The sequence below is a fragment of the Budorcas taxicolor genome, chromosome 4 (assembly GCF_023091745.1).
Source record: "Budorcas taxicolor isolate Tak-1 chromosome 4, Takin1.1, whole genome shotgun sequence".
Taxonomy (NCBI): Eukaryota; Metazoa; Chordata; class Mammalia; order Artiodactyla; family Bovidae; genus Budorcas; species Budorcas taxicolor.
In genome coordinates this window covers 52,733,796-52,754,148 of record NC_068913.1, presented here as the reverse complement: position 1 = coordinate 52,754,148, position 20,353 = coordinate 52,733,796, and the positions used below count along the sequence as shown (strand labels likewise).

The window sequence follows — 20,353 nt, the reverse complement described above, 5'->3', positions numbered from 1 at the left end:
TCTTTGTGACCCCATGGACTGCAGCACACCAGGCTTCCCTGTCCATCACCAACTCTCAGAGCTTGCTTAAACTCATGTCCATCGAGTTGGTGATGCCATACAACCATCTCATCCTCTGTCATACCCTTCTCCTTCTGCCTTCAATCTTTCCCAGCATCAGGGTCTTTTCCAATGAGTCAGTTCTTCACATCAGGTGGCCAAAGTATTGGAGTTTCAGCTTCAGCATCAGTCTTTCCAATGAACATTCAGGACTGGTTTCCTTTAAGATGGACTGGTTGGATCTCCTTTCAGTCCAAGAGACTCTCAAGAGTCTCCTCCAACACAACAGTTCAAAAGCATCAATCCTTTGGCACTCAGCTTTCTTTGTATAGGTCAACTCTCACATCCATGCATGACTACTGGAAAAACCATAGCTTTGACTAGGTGGACCTTTGCTGACCTCTGGTCTCTGCTTTTTAATATGCTGTCTAGGTTGTCATAGCTTTTCTTCCAAGGAGCAAACATCTTTTAATTTCATGGCTGCAGTCACCATCTGTAGTGATTTTGGAGCTCAAGAAAATAAAGTCTCTCACTGTTTCCCCATCTATTACGCCATGGAGTGATGAACCAGATGCCATGATCTTCATTTTCTGAATGTTGAGCTTTAAGCCAACTTTTTCACTCTCCTCTTTCACTTTCATCAAGAGGCTCTTTAGTTCTTCTTCACTTTCTGCCATAAGGGTGGTGTTATCTGCATATATGAGGTTATTGATATTTCTCCTGACAGTCTTGGCATGATGTATTCTGCATATAAGTTAATTAAGCAGGGTGACATATTGTCACATATTGTCACAGCCTTTACCGATTTGGAACCAGTCTGTTGTTCCAAGTCTGGTTCTAACTGTTGGCTCTTGACCAGCATACAGATTTCTCAGGAGGCAGGTAAGGAGGTCTGGTATTCCCACTTTGTGAAGAATTTTCCACAGTTTGTTGTGATCCACACCATCAACACCATCACAATCTACACCATTTGGTGTAATCAATGAAATAGAAGTAGATATTTTTCTGAAACTCTCTTGCTTTTTTGATGATCCAACGGATGTTGAATTTAATCTCTGGTTCCTCTGCCTTTTCTAAATCCAGCTTGAACATCTGGAAGTTCATGGTTCACATACTGTTGAAGCCTGGCTTGGAGAATTTTGAGCATTACTTGGCTAGCATGTGAAATGAGTGCAATTGTGTGGTAGTTTGAATGTTGTTTGGCATTGCCTTTCTTTAGGATTGGAATGAAAACTGACCTTTTCCAGTCCTGTGGCCACTGCTGAGTTTTCCAAATTTGCTAGCAATTTGAGAGAAGCACTTTAACAGCATATCTTTTAGGATTTGAAATATGGAAATTCTTTCCATACCCTACGAAATATGGAAATTCTTTCCATACCGTACTTCATTTCATTTCCATCATCCCTCAAACTCATGACCAATATCTTTCCAGAGCCGGCATCTTTATATCTCTCAATCTCTCAGTAGTACTTGAAAGGTTGTTGTTGAATCATGACGCCAGGATTCTTGGCCCCCGGAGGAGAAGTCAATCTGGGGCCAGAGACGAGGCTTGATCGCTCTGAGCTTTTGTGTAATAAAGTTTTATTAAAGTATAAAGGAGATAGAGAAAGCTTCTGACATAGGCATCAGAAGGGGGCAGAAAGAGTACCCCACTGCTAGTCTTTAGCCAGATGTTATATAGTCACTAGCAGTCTGTTAATAAAAGAAAGGAATGTCTTAAAACTCAGAATGGCACCAGGCCCCTCACCCATAAGATGCATTTTGGGATAATCTTGGCACCAAATGGTTCATCTTGGGCCATAAAATGATTAACTTGAATCTTGAAGAAGGGCAGAGCACCATACAAATAGTTTCATTTACATAGATTAGAAGAACAATATCTGAGTATAACATACTGGTTTATCAAGTAGGTTCTGAGCCAAAAGGCGAACCGACTTGAAAACAGAGTTTGGGGTAAATGCATAGTACATTAGCACAGCGTAAGATAAACATTTCATAAGAAAAAGGCATTGGTTAACTTCAGGTGAAACCAGGTGTCACTATGGCAACACAGAATTTTAAGAGAAACCTCCTTTTAAAATTGTATAGATAAGGAAAAAATATCGCTAGCTTGTTTCCTCCTGCCACTTAAGAGAGGTAAAAATGTCTGACACTTGCAAGCTATTTCCTCCGTTTGGAGCCCCCTGGCCTTCCTGCCTGTTACCCTCTCAGTACTCATGCCATGGACACATCCTCCTTGTTATCCTTTCTTCTTTCACTAGGGTGATGTTATTCACACCCGGTTTTCCTGCTGCCTCCCTGGTTCCTCCTTAGTTCTCTTTGCTGACCCCTTATCTTCTTTAAGATCACTAAACACCAGCTAGCCCTCTTCTGTCTACACTTTCTCTAGCGGTTATAATCTAACTCCATGTTTCTGAAAACATCTCTCAGTGAATCACACATTCATATCTCCAGTTAAGACCACTCCTCTGCTCTCTCTCTATATATATATTCAACTACTAACTTGACACCTCCATGTATTTATAAAACACAGTGATAAACTGTCTTCCAGTAGACGTGACATTTTAGTTCTTAAATTCTTGTTTGGAATCTCCTGGAAATATGCTTGTGGTATCAAGAGACCATTAAAAGGGAACAAAACTTCTATTCTGCCTACTAGTTTGTCTAGCTTTAAGGAGTTTGGGAAAAAATTCATCAGTCACCTTATGAACAGTGTAGTATAATAGGTCATGTATAATCCCAGAGATTTTTAAAATAGTAAAATTATCAGAGTCCAACTTAATTCCCATTTAAACTCCCATGTTAGGGGATTTCCAGTTATTTCAGTTGATACCACAGTGTTTTAAAAACTGTTACTTCTAATTCTCTCTTAATTTTAACATAAATTATGTGTATATCAGGCTTCCCTGATACCTCAGCTGATAAAGAATCCTCTTGCAATGCAGGAGACCCTGGTTTGATTCTTGGGTTGGGAAGAGCCCCTGGAGAAGGGATAGGCCACCCACACCAGTATCCATGAGTTTCCCTGGTGGCTCAGATGGTAAAGAATCCGCTTGCACTGAGGGAGACCTGGGTTTGATCCCTGGGTTGGGGAGATCCCCTGGAGGAAGGCATGGCAACCCATTCCAGTATTCTTGCCTGGAGAATCCCCACAGACAGAGGAGCCTAGGACACTACAGACCATGGGGTCACACAGAGTCGGACACAGCTGAACAACTAAGCGTAGCACAGCACATGTGTATGTCTCTCTGTTCATTTCAATTGCAAAGCTTATACTATTCTGTAGATGGGATGAAAAGAGAAGTATGAATTCTTTTTAGCTCCATTCCTCAAGTACTATATGGATTAAAGTAAATTCAATCTTAAAAAATGTTGTGTTATTAATTAACAAAGTTGTGTACTTATTGTATTTGAATTCATAAGATGCCTGCCATTTTTAACAACATAAAGCTTCTCTGTCTCCTGTTGTTAACTATTTAAACTTCATATATCTTAAATGGGCTTCCTTGGTGGCTCAGCTGGTTAAGAATCCACCTGCATTGTGGGAGACCTGGGTTCAGTCCCTGGGTTGGGAAGGTCCCCTGGAGAATGGCTACCCACTCCAGTATTCTAACCTGGTGAATTCCATGGACTGTATAGTCCATGGGGTCGCAAGGAATCAGACACGACTGAGAGACTTTCACTTCACTGTCTTAAATAGTCGGTGTATACCTAGATTTTTGCCTCCATGAATGAGTAAAAATTAAATGAGAGCTAGAAAGGATGCAAAGGTAGTGTTTCAGACTTAGTTGTATCAACCCATCTGGTGACTGGTGACTTGCTCACGCTAAGAGTATCATTGTTTGAATGAGACAGTTGACAGTTCATCTATTTTCAGGACTGTCTGCGTCCTGGTGAGCAAAACTAAAATATCTGAGCATATGACTAGTACCCACTTTCTTATTCTGCAATCGTAGCAGCCAGTAAACCATCCCTGTTGCATAGTGTGTTCTTAGTAACACAGGAGGGTGGAAGCCTCCAGGATGAGTAAGGAAGACTGTACCTCTGTAGGGTTCACACTTAGATTCCAGTTAATGAGTTTCCAGCAAGTTCTTACAAGATTGATGTAATCTGAGAAGCGTTTTCTGTCAATCGAAACTCCCTCTGTTTCTCCCTTGTCCTTTTATCGCCCGTGTTTATTTTGGGTTCCAGTAAAGATCAAGTGACTGACTGCACAGTGACCAGTGAGAAACCTGATGCAGCGAGAAGTGGGGAACCTGGCTTTTCTTCAATTCTGAGTTCTCCTGATGCCCAGTTCTCTTGGATTGAAAATAGTTTCTGCCCTGAGAATCTGAGGGGAGGATTCATTTCTTATATTTTTTTAACCTCCTTTTAATGGCATCTTGATAATACCTTTCTTTGTTTTTCTGTTCTCATGAGTCTTTGGGGGTGTATTTTCCACTTATGATGTCTGTTCCAAGACGTTGTCCCACCCAGCCTTTCTGTTTCCATCCTATAAAGTGGCTTTCTATGCCGTGTTCCACTCTAGCCTTACCACCAAGAAGCTGTGCAGCCTTAGGCAAATAAGTCATAACCTACGTGAGGGCATTTTCCTCCTTTGTAAATGAAACAGTTTGGTTGGAAATTTTTTAAGGTTCTGTTAGTTCTGACATTCTCTTCCGAATCTCTGAGATATCTCAAGTCCTCATTGGCACATACACAGGCACTGTTCTGGGTGCTCTTGGGAGTCACAGGGGTCTGCCACTGCCCTGAAGGCTCGGGTCCAGTGATTAGGTCACTCACCACTGCAGTTGTCAGAGCTGATCAAAGAACTCTCAACCAGTGTGTTACTGGAACCAACGAAGACAAAGAAAGCTTCATTAAGGTGTTGTTGAGTCTTGAATTGGTAGGAGAGTCTTATGAGAACCTGATGGGATCGTGCGAGTGTAGGAAAGTTAGGGAAATTTGTGGAGCTTTGTGCTTAACACTTAAACTTCCTGGATTTAAAGAAGGAATGGATTAGATCAGAGGTTCTCAACCTGACAGTACATGTGGAACCTTTATAAAAAGAGAGATTACTCAGGGTCCTCTGAGACTAATTAAAGCAGTTCTCTTGGTTGAGGGCAAAGTGACCAGGCATGATGTCTATCTTTTAAAAAGTGTTCCAGGTTATTCTGGTATATATAGACTTGTGATTCACTGGATTTGAGGGTCTCTAAGGTTAATTTTCACCCCAGTTTTCCCTGAGTCATGGCAGGGAGCCAGCAAATTTTTCCTGTAAAGGGTTAGGCAGTACCTTTTTCAACATTGTGAGCTATGTGGTCTTTATGCAGTTATTCAGCTAAGCTTGTGTGTGTGTGTGCACACGTGCACACACTCAGTCTTGTTCGACTCTTTGTGATGCCATGGGTGTGGACTCTCTGTAAGCCCACCAGGCTCCTCTGTCCATCGGATTTCCCAAACAAGAGTACTGGAGTGGATTGCCATTTCCTTCTCCAGGGGATCTTCCCAACCCAGGGTTTGAACCTGCATCTCCTGTAGCTCCAGCATTGGCAGGTAGATTTTTTTTTACCACGGAGCCACCTGGGAAACCTAAGCTTTTGTAGGGCAAAGCTAATGTAAACAAATGGATATGGCGTGATTTGGCCATTGGGTCATAGTTTTGCTTACTTCTGGTCTATGAGATAGAATTTACTTTGGAACTGATGGACTATCAGCAAATTATTTTTATCCTGTATATCAACCAGTGATGAATATAAACCTGAAAGATATGTAAAGAATGGTGCTTAATGATAGAGAACTTGTGAAAGTTGTGCTGTTTCAAAGTTAAGATGCTTAGAAAAACTCTTAGTAAAACAGTCAAAACCTTGGGAAAATATTTTAATCTGTTGTTTTATTTTTATTTGTCTAGTAAATCTCCTCTTCTTGAGATTTCCTTTGAAGTATGTTTAATGGACACCTCATAGGCCCAATTGTATTCACCAACCACTTGCTGATAGCCTATCATATGCTTTTAGAAAATAGTAACTCCAGAATCATCTAAGTTCAAGTTTGAGTAGTAGATATAATAAGTGATATCAGACCTTTTCAGATAGATAAATCAGAGTCCTCCTTTGCCTATTGGCACTTGGTACTGTAATTACTGAAGCTCTTAATTGTTGAAAATAGGCACCAATGTATTTTATATCTCTGTGTTTATTTAAGATATGCCTTTTTGACATTAGTTGTGTGGTTTTTTTTTTTGCACATCCTGCAGTCAGAAAAAAGTCAAATTAACTTGCCACATAATTCAGGACAGATTAGGTAGTAAGTTATAATAATTTCTAAAGGGTTAGAATCTATAGTATCGGAGAAGGCAATGGCAACCCACTCCAGTACTCTTGCCTGGCAAATTCCATGGACTGAGGAGCCTGGTGGGCTGCCGTCTCTGGGTTCGCACAGAGTTGGACACGACTGAAACAACTTAGCAGCAGAATCTATAGTATACCAAAAGTAACTCGCTTAAGCTGTTAATAATTTACAGCAATACAGTCCTGACTGACTTGTTAAGGGCTCTAGGAGCATAAGTAATTGGTGCAGAAAGATAGATCAGAGTTTCAAGAATATGTTTTGGGTAGAGAGTCTATTTCCATAATAACCATTATCTCTGAAGTCTATATCCATGGCCTAAAGATTATGCTAATCCCTCTAACATGGCCTTGGGTCTCAGGTCCCTGTCAGTTGACTCTTGTCAGTTGCTTGATGAAAAGCATCTAGTCTGGGCCTACCAGGAAGAATCTAAGATTTAAAACACGTTAATCCTCCCTTTTATGTACTTGACGTTTTGAAAGTTTCTCTTGCAAAATGTGTGATGTTTTTCACATGGTGTCAGCTTTCTGTTAATAGATGATTGTCTTCACGTTTACTTATTGTGATCTTCCTGTAACCACCAGCTATGAGCACTCTGTACAGCACTGCCAGCCAGATCTCAGGCTTTTGCAATATATATTCCATTGTCATGGCTTAGTGAGTGTTACATGTAGTTTAGGTGTTACTGAACAAATCTGATGGCCTGGTTTCCAAACAACCAAAGGATGAAAGGAAATAGAACAAATTTTTTGTGCAGGGAAAAGAGTCTGGTTTCCTGACTTGCCCAAAAAGAGGCCTTTAAGCCTTTTCTTGCCTCTTTGTTAACAGAAGGTGAAAAGGAAAGTCAGGAATCGTTTTCTCTTTCACTAAGTATATCTGTTACAAAGTGAAGTTGCGATGAGGCTATGGAGCAGTCTTTCCCCAAAAGACTCGGTTCTCCTGATGCTTAGATAAGTAATTCAGACATTATCATAAAGATAATGAGATTCATTTTTAAAGATGGGCTCAGGAGAATTTTTGAGTATAATACATGATATAAATAATCATGCCAAAAATTTAAATGAGATGCTTCTCAAGCAAAAACCCCACTACATTTTGACTAAGCTCCAATTTTGTGGAAAGCCTATGCAAATTATATGAAGTTTTCCTCTTCACGTGAGGAAAACTTGATGATTTGATTGATGATTTGATGTTTCAGTGCCTGAGTCTCATTTTGGCTTCATCATTTACTTCTTAAAATCTAAGACATGTGCTCCTACCTAAGCTGGTAATGGCTACATTGAGACTTTGCTATCAGTGAGCTAGACAGCAATACCTCCTCATTCCTCTATAGGAAATACTTTCCTATGCACAGAAGCAGAAGCTTCAGGTTAAAGAGTTTGCCCAACTCCATCTACAGAACTCTGAAAATGGTCAAATCTGAATTTGCATCCAGTTCCACCTACATAGCTAGACAATGGCACAGCAGTTTTTATAAATCACCTTAAAATATTTAGACATCCCAAATTAGACATAGGATTCAGTTAGGTTAAAAAGATTAATGAAAACAAGTAGATGAGACTAAAAATAATTTGATATGTTAAAACGTCCTTCTGATCCAAATAGTAATGTATATTTTTAGGGTGAGAGCTGAGGCTACAACTGTAGCCTGGATTTCCTACTAAGTTATAGCACTGCCATTCTCCCTGCTCGGAAACTGCTTTCTGCATGTGAGGTGGAACAATGGGTTAATTCATTATGAACAGAGATTTATTAAGGGACTGCATGATGCTAAACATTTGGTGGGGAAGATATTTAAACAGTGCTTGAGTAAGTTTACTGTAATAGGCACAGTGGATTTAACTGAAGCCCCTTAGATGTAAGTTCACTTTCTGCCACTTGCATGGAACCTTTTGAAGGTCCTATACTTAATTTTCTATGCAGAATTTTATTTCTTTTTCTTTCTTCTCTTTTTTTGGAATATTGTTCCCTCTGTTATACAGTAAATCCTTGTTGCTTATTCTTTTTATATATAGTAGTGTGTATCTGTTAATCCCATGCTCCTAATTTATCCCCCACTTTAGTAACCATAAGTTTGTTTTCTGTATCTGTGAGTCTGTTTTTGTTTTGTAAATGGATTCATTAGTATTATTTTTTTAGAATTCACATACAAGTGATATGATATAATATTTATCTTTCTCTGTCTGATTTCACTTAGTATCATAATCTGTGTTCATCAGTGTTGCAAATGACAATATTTCATGTTTCATCCTTTTTATGGCTGAATAATATTTCATTGTATTGATATTGTATTGATGTCTTCTTAAGACCTTCTCTTAAGAAGAATCTCCCACATTATTACGTCTCTGTTTCCACACCTGGATCCATCCCTGACTACAGATATGAATCTTTGGTTGTTAAATCAAGTGTAGAAGATATATGACTACTTGTGTTATAGTCATATTTATTTTCTATTTGAGCATGCCTTCCACTGAGTAGAAGAAACCTCGGCAAATTCAGAGATCTTGCTAGAAGTGACTCTATACAATTGTGAGCAGAGTTTACAGGATACCAAGACACCGAGGGAGGGGGTGTCTGGCCCTAGATTGTCCCTTGTTGTGCTCAGTGGCTCCAGGGCTGTCTCTGACCTAGAGGTGTACAGTCCCGGTACTTTGGGTCTTCCTTCTGGCCCTGACTATTAGCTCTCCCTTGGTGAGCCTGCACTCTCTCAGCTGCTTCCACGTCCCTGAGGAATGGAAGACCCCGAGGGGGTCAAAGTATTGGGATTATTTGGCTCCCCCTCATCATCATCCTGGAAATACAAGAAAATCCAAAGCTATGTCAAGTTATCTATGTCTCAACATGCCATGCAGGCATGTCCACTCTTATGCTCCTATGCCATACAGGCACTGGAGGCTTCTCTAAGCCCTGCCCCATTCCTGTATCCACCTTCGAACTGAGGCACAGGCCTCCGAAGTTCTAAAATCACTCAAATCTACTTGAGAGAACCAGAGTTCAGTTGCAAGGCAGAGCTTCTTTTTAGAGGAACTTGTGCCTCAGCCCATTTGTGAGTCAGATTGTGGGGTGAGGAGAGAAGCTGTTTCTCATCCATCAGATCATCCTTGACTACTGGTTTTTACATAAACACTGTCCTTCAGGCTTGTGTCCTTCACGCTTTGGTTTTTGAATCTTAACAGGCAATATTCTTGTGGCTCAAAATTTTTGAATTATCAATCTCTGACTACAAAGGCGTTTTTTTGCAACTTGCAAGACCAGAAATGATTTTCTGCGCACTGGTCTATGTCCCTTGTCCTTTGAGAGGCAGTGGAAATAATGCGCGAGTTGGAGAGCCTGTGAGGCACGGGGAGTGAGTAATTCATAATATTATCTGGACACATCGTCTGTTCACTATTTCAGTGGCTGAAAACCTAACCATAATGCAAGTGTCTGCATTGGCCAGCTTTCCTTCCTGTCAGAAAATACTTTAACCCATTCGGTTGAGTGAATGTTCACGGGCTGTAGATGAGTGCCTGTTGTTATGGTGGACTTGTTCTTAGTCAGGGATATTTGACCATGCTGTGGACAACTATAATAAACTGTCTTGGGGTCACTTTAAGCAACTAGATTATATGAAAGGTGATGAGTTGAAAATTGTATTTTCTCACTTTGATAGGTACATTCTGTATACCATAGCTGACATTAGAAATTCTGAATTCAAAAAATAAAACAACAACAAAAGAAGTCCTGGGTTAACCGTTGCCAATGAAGAATATAATTTGCTGTACTCAGACAAATGCTTACAAAGAAAAATTGTGCATAACATTTTAGTGCTGTCAAAATAGTAGTTTTGATGTCATTTTCTAATAATAACAACACATGCAATTTTGAGTAGCTTTGTAGCAATATTTAAATGTTTTTTGATGCTTGAAAGTGTTAAAATAGGATGGATTTTTGTTATACAGTTCCTTACTTGACGTGCTAAAGCACTTACAAAGACTAGTATAGAATTCTTCACAGCACTGACATGCAGAAATGTCAACAGTGTATTTCAATTCAAATTTAATAAAAAAACTGAGTCAGGATTTAATAAACTCTGAAAATCACCCATAATTTGGAAATTAAAATATTATGTCAGGAATAATTATAATATGCCATTTATTTCCTCCTGAGTTATTTTTGATGGACATCGGCTTTGGATATTTTTCACTTCCGTTTCTAGTGGGTTTGGCTTAAAAGGATTCTCTTTTTGAATCTTGAATAATTATTGAAGATAAGTTGAAGATATATTCAAGATGAGGGAAATTGAAGCACACAATTCCTAGATAGAATAAAGCTCTTTATAAATATCAGTCTTGATCAGTGCATGTGAAAACAGGCAATACTATTAAGATTTTCTAAAATGAAGCTTTAAATGTTCAATTAAGGGTAAATATCTGAACTTCTCTGATTCATCTATGAGTCATTTCATACTAAAAATGAAGAATTCTTCCCATTTTACCTTTTCATAATGAAAAATAAAAATAATAGAAATGAATGCCCACATCATTTCATCTCACCTTTTTTTTTTTGCTGAATTATTTCTTATTAATATCTAAATAACTACGATGATAATAAATTAACATTGTAAAGAAGAAGGTTAAATTCTCAACTGGCTAAAGGCAGAATCAGCAATTACTTTTAAGACAAAAAATTTCTGTCTAGTAAGCTGTTAATGGGCTACCTGGTGGCTCAGGGGTAAAGAATCCACCTGCCAATGCAGGAGATGCAGGTTCGATCCCTGGGTCAGGAAGATCCCTTAGAGAAGGAAATGGCAACCCACTCCAGTATTCTGGCTTAGGAAATCCGATGGACAGAGGACCCTGCTTGGCTACAGTCCGTGGGGACACACAGAGCTGGTCACAACTGAGCACACAGTTGCACTTACTTTAAATATTTTCAATTATGTACTGGATGCCTATTATATGCCAGGCTATTTAAAAATCACTTTCCAAATTTTGTAAATTATAATTCTTCAGAGAAATAGGCTGTCATTAAAGAATTTAAGCACTCGTGCAAAATAGTTGAATTTTATAATGCCATTAGCAGCAACATGGGTGCAGCTAGAGATGATCTCACTAAGCAAAGTATGTCAGAAAGAGAAAGACAAACACCATATGATATCATATGTGGAATCTAAAATATGACAGAAGTGAACTTATCTACAAAACAGAAACAGACTCACAGACACAGAGAATGGATTTATGGTTGCCAAGGGGGAGTGATGGATTGGGAGATTGGGGTTAGCAGATGCAAACTATTATATACAGAATGGACAAACCGCAAGGTCCTATAGTTGCAAAGGGAACTATATTCAATATCCTGTAATAAACTGTAATGGAAAAGAATATGAAAAAGAATTTGTATACATTTGAATAATTGAATCACTTTGTTGAATACCAGAAACTAACAACATTGTAAATCAACTGTACGTCAATAAAATAAAATTTTAAAAATAAATTAATTTAAAAAATGGTTGAATTTCAAATACAGCACTTATACACAGTCACATTTTGCTTAGCAGTGGACATTGATCTTTAAGAAATTTAGATCAACAGTGTAATATTTAACTACAGATATATGCCAGTGATTTCAAATTTGTTTGAAGATTATTGTGAAGTTATTAAAAATTTACTGAGCCTCAGGAGTCCACTCACCACCCAGCTGACAGAATTGTTGATAGTTATCAATGCACTGTAAGAATAAGGAAAGCCTTTTATATAGTGATTTTGAAGTTTGAAACGTTTTATTATAACTTATCAGTTGTAGAGCATTGTACTACACAATGGTGAAAAAAAGTTTCCCCTTGACATCATCTGTTCCATTGAGTAAAGTCTGGCTATTTATGTGTGGCTTGCATAACTGAGAGTTAAGTGATCACAAAAATAAACAGGTTTATAAAGAACCCATTTATGGAAATCCTAGTTAATTCTCTTGGTTAAGCTTTTAGTTCTATCCAATTATTTCCTGTTACTTCATTCAGAAACCTAACAAATAACCAACTGATGAGTAGCTAGTATCACATCCTACAGTTATATTTTAGGAAACATTAAACTAATTTTGACATTCTCTGCAACTCTTATAAAATATTATTTTTATTTCAGATGCGATCTGTGAGCCGAGTTTTTAAGTTTATTGATATGCCAACAGAAGATGGTAAACCTAACAATTCATTCAGACCATCCAAAGATAGTCAACCCTCAAAAGTTATGATCATCGAGAATCAACATGTGAAGAAAGATGACATCTGGCCCTCAGGGGGCCAAATGACTGTCAAAGACCTCACAGCAAAGTACATAGATGGAGGGAATGCCATACTAGAGAACATATCCTTCTCAATAAGTCCCGGCCAGAGGGTAAGATTTAAACATTGCTTGCTTTGTTAAGGCAATGGCACCCCACTCCAGTACTCTTGCCTGGAAAATCCCATGGACGGAGGAGCCTGGTAGGCTGCAGTTCATGGGGTCACGAAGAGTCGGACACGACTGAGCGACTTCACTTCACTTTGCTTTGTTAAACCTGTGTTCAGTAAGTGAATCTCAGTAGCCTAAAGCAGTGTGTGGGCAGAATCCATTTGTAATTCTTATTGTTGACTAGGACCAGTGTTGAACACAAATATTTTCAAGTTATTATATGGAGTCAGTATTGTTTCATGTGAAATTTATTTTGCAGAGTGCTGAATCTGTATAATGGAACCATCTTACTTATTTTTTTAATTGGGTTATGCTGCTGCTGCTAAGTCGCTTCAGTCGTGTCCGACTCTGTACCACCCCATAGATGGCAGCCCACCAGGCTCCTCTGTCCCTGGGATTCTCCAGGCAAGAACACTGGAGTGGGTTGCCATTTCCTTCTCCAAGTTATTGCAGTATAGTTGCCGTATAATGTTGTGTTAGTTTCTGTTGTATACCTAAGTGAATTAGTTACATGTATACACTTCCCTGGTGGCTCAGATGGTAAAGCGTCTTTCTACAATGCGGGAGACCTGGGTTCGATCCCTGGGTTGGGAAGATCCCCTGGAGAAGCAAATGGCAATCCACTCCAGTACTATTGCCTGGAAAATCCCATGGACAGAGGAGCCTGGTAGGCTACCATCCACAGGGTCGCAAAGAGTCAGACACAACTTCACTTTCACTTTCACTTTCTTTCATACACATATCCAACTTTTTTTAGATTCCCTTCCCATTTAGGTCACCACAGAGCACAGAGTAAAGTTCCCTGTGCTATACAGTAGATTCTCACTAGCTGTCTATTTTATACAGTAGTGTATATATATATATCAGTCTCAATCCACCAGTTCATCCCATCTCCCCTTGGTAACCGTAAGTTTCTGTGCTGCATCTGTGACTCTATTTTTGCTTTGCAAGTAAGTTCATCTGTACCCTTTTTCAAGATTTCACATTTAAGAGATATTATAAAATATTTATCTTTCTCTTTCTGACTCATTTCACTCTGTATGGTAATCTCTAGATCCATCCATGTTGCCACAGATTGCATTATTTTATTCCTTTTTAAGGGCTGATTAAAATTCCATATATATTTGTAACACATCTTCTTTATTCATTCCTCTGTTGATGGATATTTAGGTTTTTTCCATTTCCTAGCTAGTGTAAATAGTGCTACAGTGACATCGAGGTGCATGCATCCTTTCAAGCTATGGTTTTCTATATAGAAGGATGAAATTAGAACACTCCCTAACTACATACACAAAAATAAACTCAAAATGGATTAAAGACCTTAATGTAAGGCCGTATACTATAAATCAGAAAAAATATAGGCTGACTATTCTTTGACATAAATTGGAGTAAGATTTTTTTTTGATCCACCTCTTCAGTTCAGTTCAGTCACTCAGTTGCGTCCGACTCTTTGCGACCCCATGAACTGCAGCACGCCAGGCCTACCTGTCCATCACCAACTCCCGGAGTTCACTCAAACTCACATCCATCGAGTCAGTGATGCCATCCAGCCACCTCATCCTCTGTTGTCCCCTTCTCCTCCTGCCCCCAATCCCTCCCAGCATCAGAGTCTTTTCCAATGAGTCACCTCTTCGCATGAGGTGGCCAAAGTACTGGAGTTTCAGCTTTAGCATCATTCCTTCCAAAGAACACCCAGGACTCCTTTAGAATGGACTGGTTGGATCTCCTTGCAGTCCAAGGGACTCTCAAGAGTCTTCTCCAAAACCACAGTTCAAAAGCATCAATTCTTTGGCACTCAGCTTTCTTCACAGTACAACTCTCACATCCATACATGACTATTGGAAAAACCATAGCCTTGACTAGATGGACCTTTGTTGGCAAAGTAATGTCTGTGCTTTTGAATATGCTGTCTACGTTGGTCATAACTTTCCTTCCAAGGAGTAAGCGTCTTTTAATTTCATGGCTGCAGTCACCATCAGCAGTGATTTTGGAGCCCCCAAAATAAAGTCTGACACTGTTTCTCCATCTGTTTCCCATGAAGTGATGGGACCAGATGCCACGATCTTTGTTTCTGAATGTTTTGCCTTTTAATATATGTTGTAATTTTTTGTTGACAAATGGCACTATATTCTAGGTAAAAGAAACTCAAATAATTAGGCCTTCGACACTGTCAGGTTTGGGGTAAAGGGAAGTGTTCTACTGCTCTATAATTATGTCTTAGTCTCCTACTGAGACTGTGCCCTTGGGCTGCACAAGTGCTTCTCAGATTTTTCTCCCCCTTTAGGTGCAGTAGTACACTTGTGTGGGCTGGTGCTGAATATTTTCCTTTCTTTGATCAGTTAGGTTCTAATTGGAAAGAAAAAGAAAACAGACAGTAGGTTCAGTTCTGGTAAAATACTTTCTCTTGAAGGAGCCTTTGTTAAGAAAAACAGGATGTTCTGGAAGATTATAAATTGTTGTTTCTCACCTCTTTCTGAGGATATCAGAAAATATTTCTGCGTACTTCACTGTGAGATTAACTGTTGGTGGTGGGCTCTTGGAGGTAATACTTACAAAAGGGTGTGCATCTTCCCTATGAATGGCTCCCTGGGAGTTTTTTACTCTCAGACTTTACCACACAGAGCCTCCAGGGGTTTGTTTAGATTTCCCTAGGGCTTCCCAGGTGGCACCAGTGGTAAAGAACCTACGTGCCTGGGAGAGAAGTTCGGGAGGGTAGGGACATGGATTCACCAATGGCTGATTCTAGGGATTATATTCAATAGATTCAAGGGATTAGATCCAATAGACAAACTGCCTGAAGAGCTATGGATGGAGGTTTGTGACATTGTATGGGAGGCAGTGATCCAGACCATCCCCAAGAAAAAGAAATGCAAAAAGGCAAAATGGTTGTCTGAGGAGGCCTTACAAATAGCTGAGAAAAGAAAAGAAGCAAAAGACAAAGGAGAAAAGGAAAGATACTTGCATTTGAATGCAGAGTTCCAAAGAATAGCAGGGAGAGATAAAAAAAATCTTCCTCAGTGATCAATGGAAGGAAATAGAGGAAAACAATAGAAAGGGAAAGACTAGAGATCTCTTCAAGAAAAATGGATACCAAGGGAACGTTTTCTGCAAAGATGGGCACAATGAAGGTCAGAAATGGTGTGACCTAACAAAAGCAGAAGATATTAAGAAGAGGTGACAGGAATACACAGAACTGTACAAAAAAGATCTTCATGACCCAGATCATTGTGATGGTGTGATCACTCACCTAGAGCCAGACATCCTGGAATGTGAAGTCAAGTGGGCCTTAGAAAGCATCACTACAAACAAAGCTAGTGGAGGTGATGGAATTCCAATTGAGCTATTTGAAATCCTGAAAGATGATGCTGTGAAAGTGCTGCACTCAATATGCCAGCAAATGTGGAAAACTCAGCAGTGGCCACAGGACTGGAAAAGGTCTGTTTTCATTTCAATCCCAAAGAAAGGCAATGCCAAAGAATGCTCAAACTATACACAATTGCAGTTATCTCACATGCTAGCAAAGTATTGCTCAAAATTCTCCAAACTAGGCTTCAAAAGTACATGAACCGTGAACTTCCAGATGTTCAAACTGGATTTATAAAGGCAGAGGAAACAGATCAAATTGCCAACATCCGTTGGATCATCAAATAAGCAAGAGCGTTCCAGAAAAATGTCTACTTCTGCTTTCTTGACTACACCAAAGCCTTTGATTGTGTGGATCACCACAAACTGTGGAAAAGTCTTTAAGAGATGGGAATACCATACCTTCTTACCCGCTTCCTGAGAAATATGTATGCACATCAAGAAGCAAGAGTTAGAACTGGAAATGGAACAACAGACTGGTTCCAAATCAGGAAAATAGTACATCAAGGCTGTATATTGTCACCCTGCTTATTTAACTTATATGCAGAGTGCATCATGAGAAAAGCTGGGCTGGATGAAGCAGAAGCTGGAATCCAGATTGCCAGGAGAAGTATCAATAAGCTCAGATATGCAGATGACACCACCCTTATAGCAGAAAGCAAAGAAGAACTAAAGAGCCTCTTGATGAAAGTGAAAGAGGAGAGTGAAAAATTGGCTTCAAACTCAACATTCAGAAAACGAAGATGGTGGCATCCAGTCCTGTTACTTCATGGCAAATAGATGGGGAAACAATGGAAATAGTGAGAGACTTTATTTTTTGTGGCTCCAAAATCATGCAGATGGTGACTGCAGCCATGAAATTAAAAGACACTTCCTCCTTGGAAGAAAAGCTGTCACACCAACCTATATAGCATATTAAAAAGCAGAGACATTACTATGCCAACAAAGATCCATCTAGTCAAAGCTATGGTTTTTTCCAATTGTCATGTATGGATGTGACAGTTGGACTATAAAGAAAGCTGAGCACCAAAGAATTGATACTTTTGAACTGTGATGCTGGACTTGAGAATCCCTTGGACTGCAGAGAGATCCAACCAGTCCATCCTAAAGGAAATCAGTCCTGAATATCCATTGAAAGGACTGAATTTGAAGCTGAAACTCCAATATTCTGGCCACCTGATGTGAAGAACCGACTCATTGGAAAAGACCCTAATGCTGGGAAAGATTGAAGGTGAGAGGAGAAGGTGATGACAGATGATGAGATGGTTGGATGGCACCATCAACGTGATGAACATGAGTTTGAGCAGGCTCCGGGAGTTGGTGATGGACAGTAAGCCTGGCGTGCTGCAGTCCATGAGGTCGCAAAGAGTCAGACATGACTTAAGTGACTGAACTGAACTTGACTGAATCCCATCATGAAGGCTCCACTCTTGTGACCAAATCACCTCCCAGCCACCCTACCTCTACTAGTGTCACATTGAGGGGTTAGGATTTCAATACATGAATTTAGGAGAGACACAAATATTCAGCCCATTACATGGCAAAAAGACAAAATAATATTTTGTGCAGAAAAATAGTTCAATCTTCTTATTAAAGCACTTTGTCCATAGAAATTACTTTAGTGTTGAGAAATCCTTTTACTCTTTGGGCTCTTAATTTAGTCTTTTACTTCACAGAATCTGTACTTTTAATTTTATTTTCAGTGCATGAGTGATGTAGCAAATATTTCACAAGTTTAACTTAAAAAGAGTAACTTTAAAAAAGAAAACTTATTTTTCCTTTCAGTCTCAAATAGTTTTTTCTTAAAAGCTTTTGTTTTTTGCCTAAATTTTTAATGTCATTTTCCCCTAACTAGTATCTCTCTTTTCTTTTTCCTTTTCTTTTTCATCTCAAAGTATAGGCTAGGATTTTAATTTAGAGGTAGGTCATTCATGATAAACCTAGATTTATCAAAATGCCTCAGATGACATATTGTATATATTACAGTACTGGGTAGTCCTCTGATTAAATATATTTAATCAGACTTCAAGACCTAATCTGGGTGAGCTTATCTGCTTTCTCCATTTGTAGTCTCTCTAAAATACTGAGATGCTAGAAACAATTCAAATAATATCAAGGGCTCAGATCATAGGAGCATAGGCACCTAGTATCTATTTGATTTTTTTAAACACATATGACATTCTGACTTGATAAAAACTGATGTGAAGTATTTGAATCATTCAGTTACTTATACCGGTTTTGTGAAGAGTAGAGTTTCAAGAACTTATTGCATTATAAATTATGTTTTATTAATAATAAACAGATCAATCAACATATAAAATTACAGTTATTGTAACTTTAGGGATCTAAATTTCATTTGATTTTACATTTGATTTATAGAGACTACAGGAAGATAAATGATAAACTGTTATAACAGTTTTCAATCTATTACAGTATTGAAATGGTGAATAAGACTCTCTGGGAAGAATGTACTGAAACTGTTCTATTCATGGTACAATGAAATTACAACCAGCACCAAATTCAACACTGTTTAACTCTCGACATAACATTGTGATTTATCTTGATCCAAAATTATCAAAGAGGAGGTACACTGAAGTTACTAGAAAACATTGACTTAGAATTAGCATCTGTCTTAAAGGCTTATTTGCAGGAAGTAGTCTGGCCTTATTCAGTAGATCACTGAGAAGCCTTAAAACAAATCCCGGAAAAGAATTATTATGCGCCAAGTATATAAACAACAGAAGACTTTGTTAGGCATGAATCAATTAGACATGCTGTTGAAAGCCATGTCTGACTCAATGCAATGCCAGCAGTTCAGCAATATAAGGAAACCAGAGAGATAGCTAAAACTTTATAGAAGTAAAGATTTACAAATTGCCTTAATCCAATTTTATCTTGGTATAAAACCTGGGTTTTCTAAACATTTAAATATTTGCTTCTTAAGGAAAAAGAATGTAGTCATGTACCCTAATCATTAGAATCCTGGCTAATGATTTAAGAGTCTGAAGCTCAAGGAACTTATCAAAAGTTCTTGATATGACTTTAGAGCAGGTCACTTTCTGCTCTTGAATTTCCCTTCCCTACTTTTTGTTCATGCCTCGCTATACAAGGGCATACTCAGATTGCTTTCTTGGAAAATCATCAAGTATGGTGAATGTGTTTGTACAAAATGGGCTGATTCAGAAGTAGAAGTGTGCATATGAAATTCAACAAGATTTTTAAATCGAGTTAACCAAAATTGACTATATCCATTTGTTTAGACTTACTAAATAAGTTTATAATGTTTATCCATATTCTGCTAAATACATTTATTCATTCTACCCTTCCCTCCTCTTTTCCTCCTCCCTTTCTTTCCTCTTTCTCCCTCCTTCCCTCCCTTCTTTCATTTCTTCCATTTATCTGCCTCCTACTCACCACCAATTTGTCCATCCATTCATTCATCCTTTCATCTGACTGTCTCTCAGTCAGTCCAAATAAGTTTTTTATTTAGCACTTACGTGAACCAACCAGTATGCCAGGTGCTGAGAATTCAATAGAAAACAAGATAGATTACCCTGCCCTGTTGAACTTATATTCTTGGGGTGAACACAAGCAATAATCAAGAAAAGAATAAATAAAATAATTACCAATTGTGATCCATAGTGTGAAGAACCTCAACGCGGTGTTAATGTGTAACATTTTGTTTATCTGATTTCTGTTGTCTCAGAAAATCGGCATGTGTGCAGGTCCCATTATAGGGCTCTTATAATGGACAGAAAGACAGTTGTATCACAGTTGTTTATTGGCTTACCCCAAAGACCTAGTTTACTTCCTAGGCCTTTCTGATTGGTATTTAATATGTTAAAGGCTCCTAATTGGTATTCAGTGTTATTACTGTTGTTGATTTGTGTATGTTCTCAAGCATTTATTGCAGTCCCTAATTAGTTCTGATTTAGAAACTGTTACTAGTCTGTAATGAGATAAATATAGAAACTGAGAGTAAGAATTCAGAAAATCATGTTTTATTTTATACTTAGCTATGGATTAGAAAGTAAAACACCAAACATAATGAAAGTGTTTACCACAAATAGTGTAAAATGCATGATTCTACAAGACTGTTCAGCTCTTTTGTAAAAAGGCCAAATTAGAAAAAAGAAATAGCAATAATGCAAGGGGAAAGAAAGAACTGTTCAGTGCCACTAAATGCTGAGCAGTTT

General features: G+C 38.6%; 1 protein-coding gene across 1 annotated transcript in view; it reads left to right on the top strand.

Annotated features, from left to right (window-relative positions):
- CFTR (CF transmembrane conductance regulator) overlaps positions 1-20,353 on the top strand; it is a 181,152-nt gene that overhangs the window by 134,043 nt on the left and 26,756 nt on the right. The window contains exon 22 of the mRNA XM_052638971.1: positions 12,486-12,737. Within this exon, the coding sequence (XP_052494931.1) occupies positions 12,486-12,737 (252 nt within the window). The remainder of the gene's footprint in view (positions 1-12,485; positions 12,738-20,353) is intronic.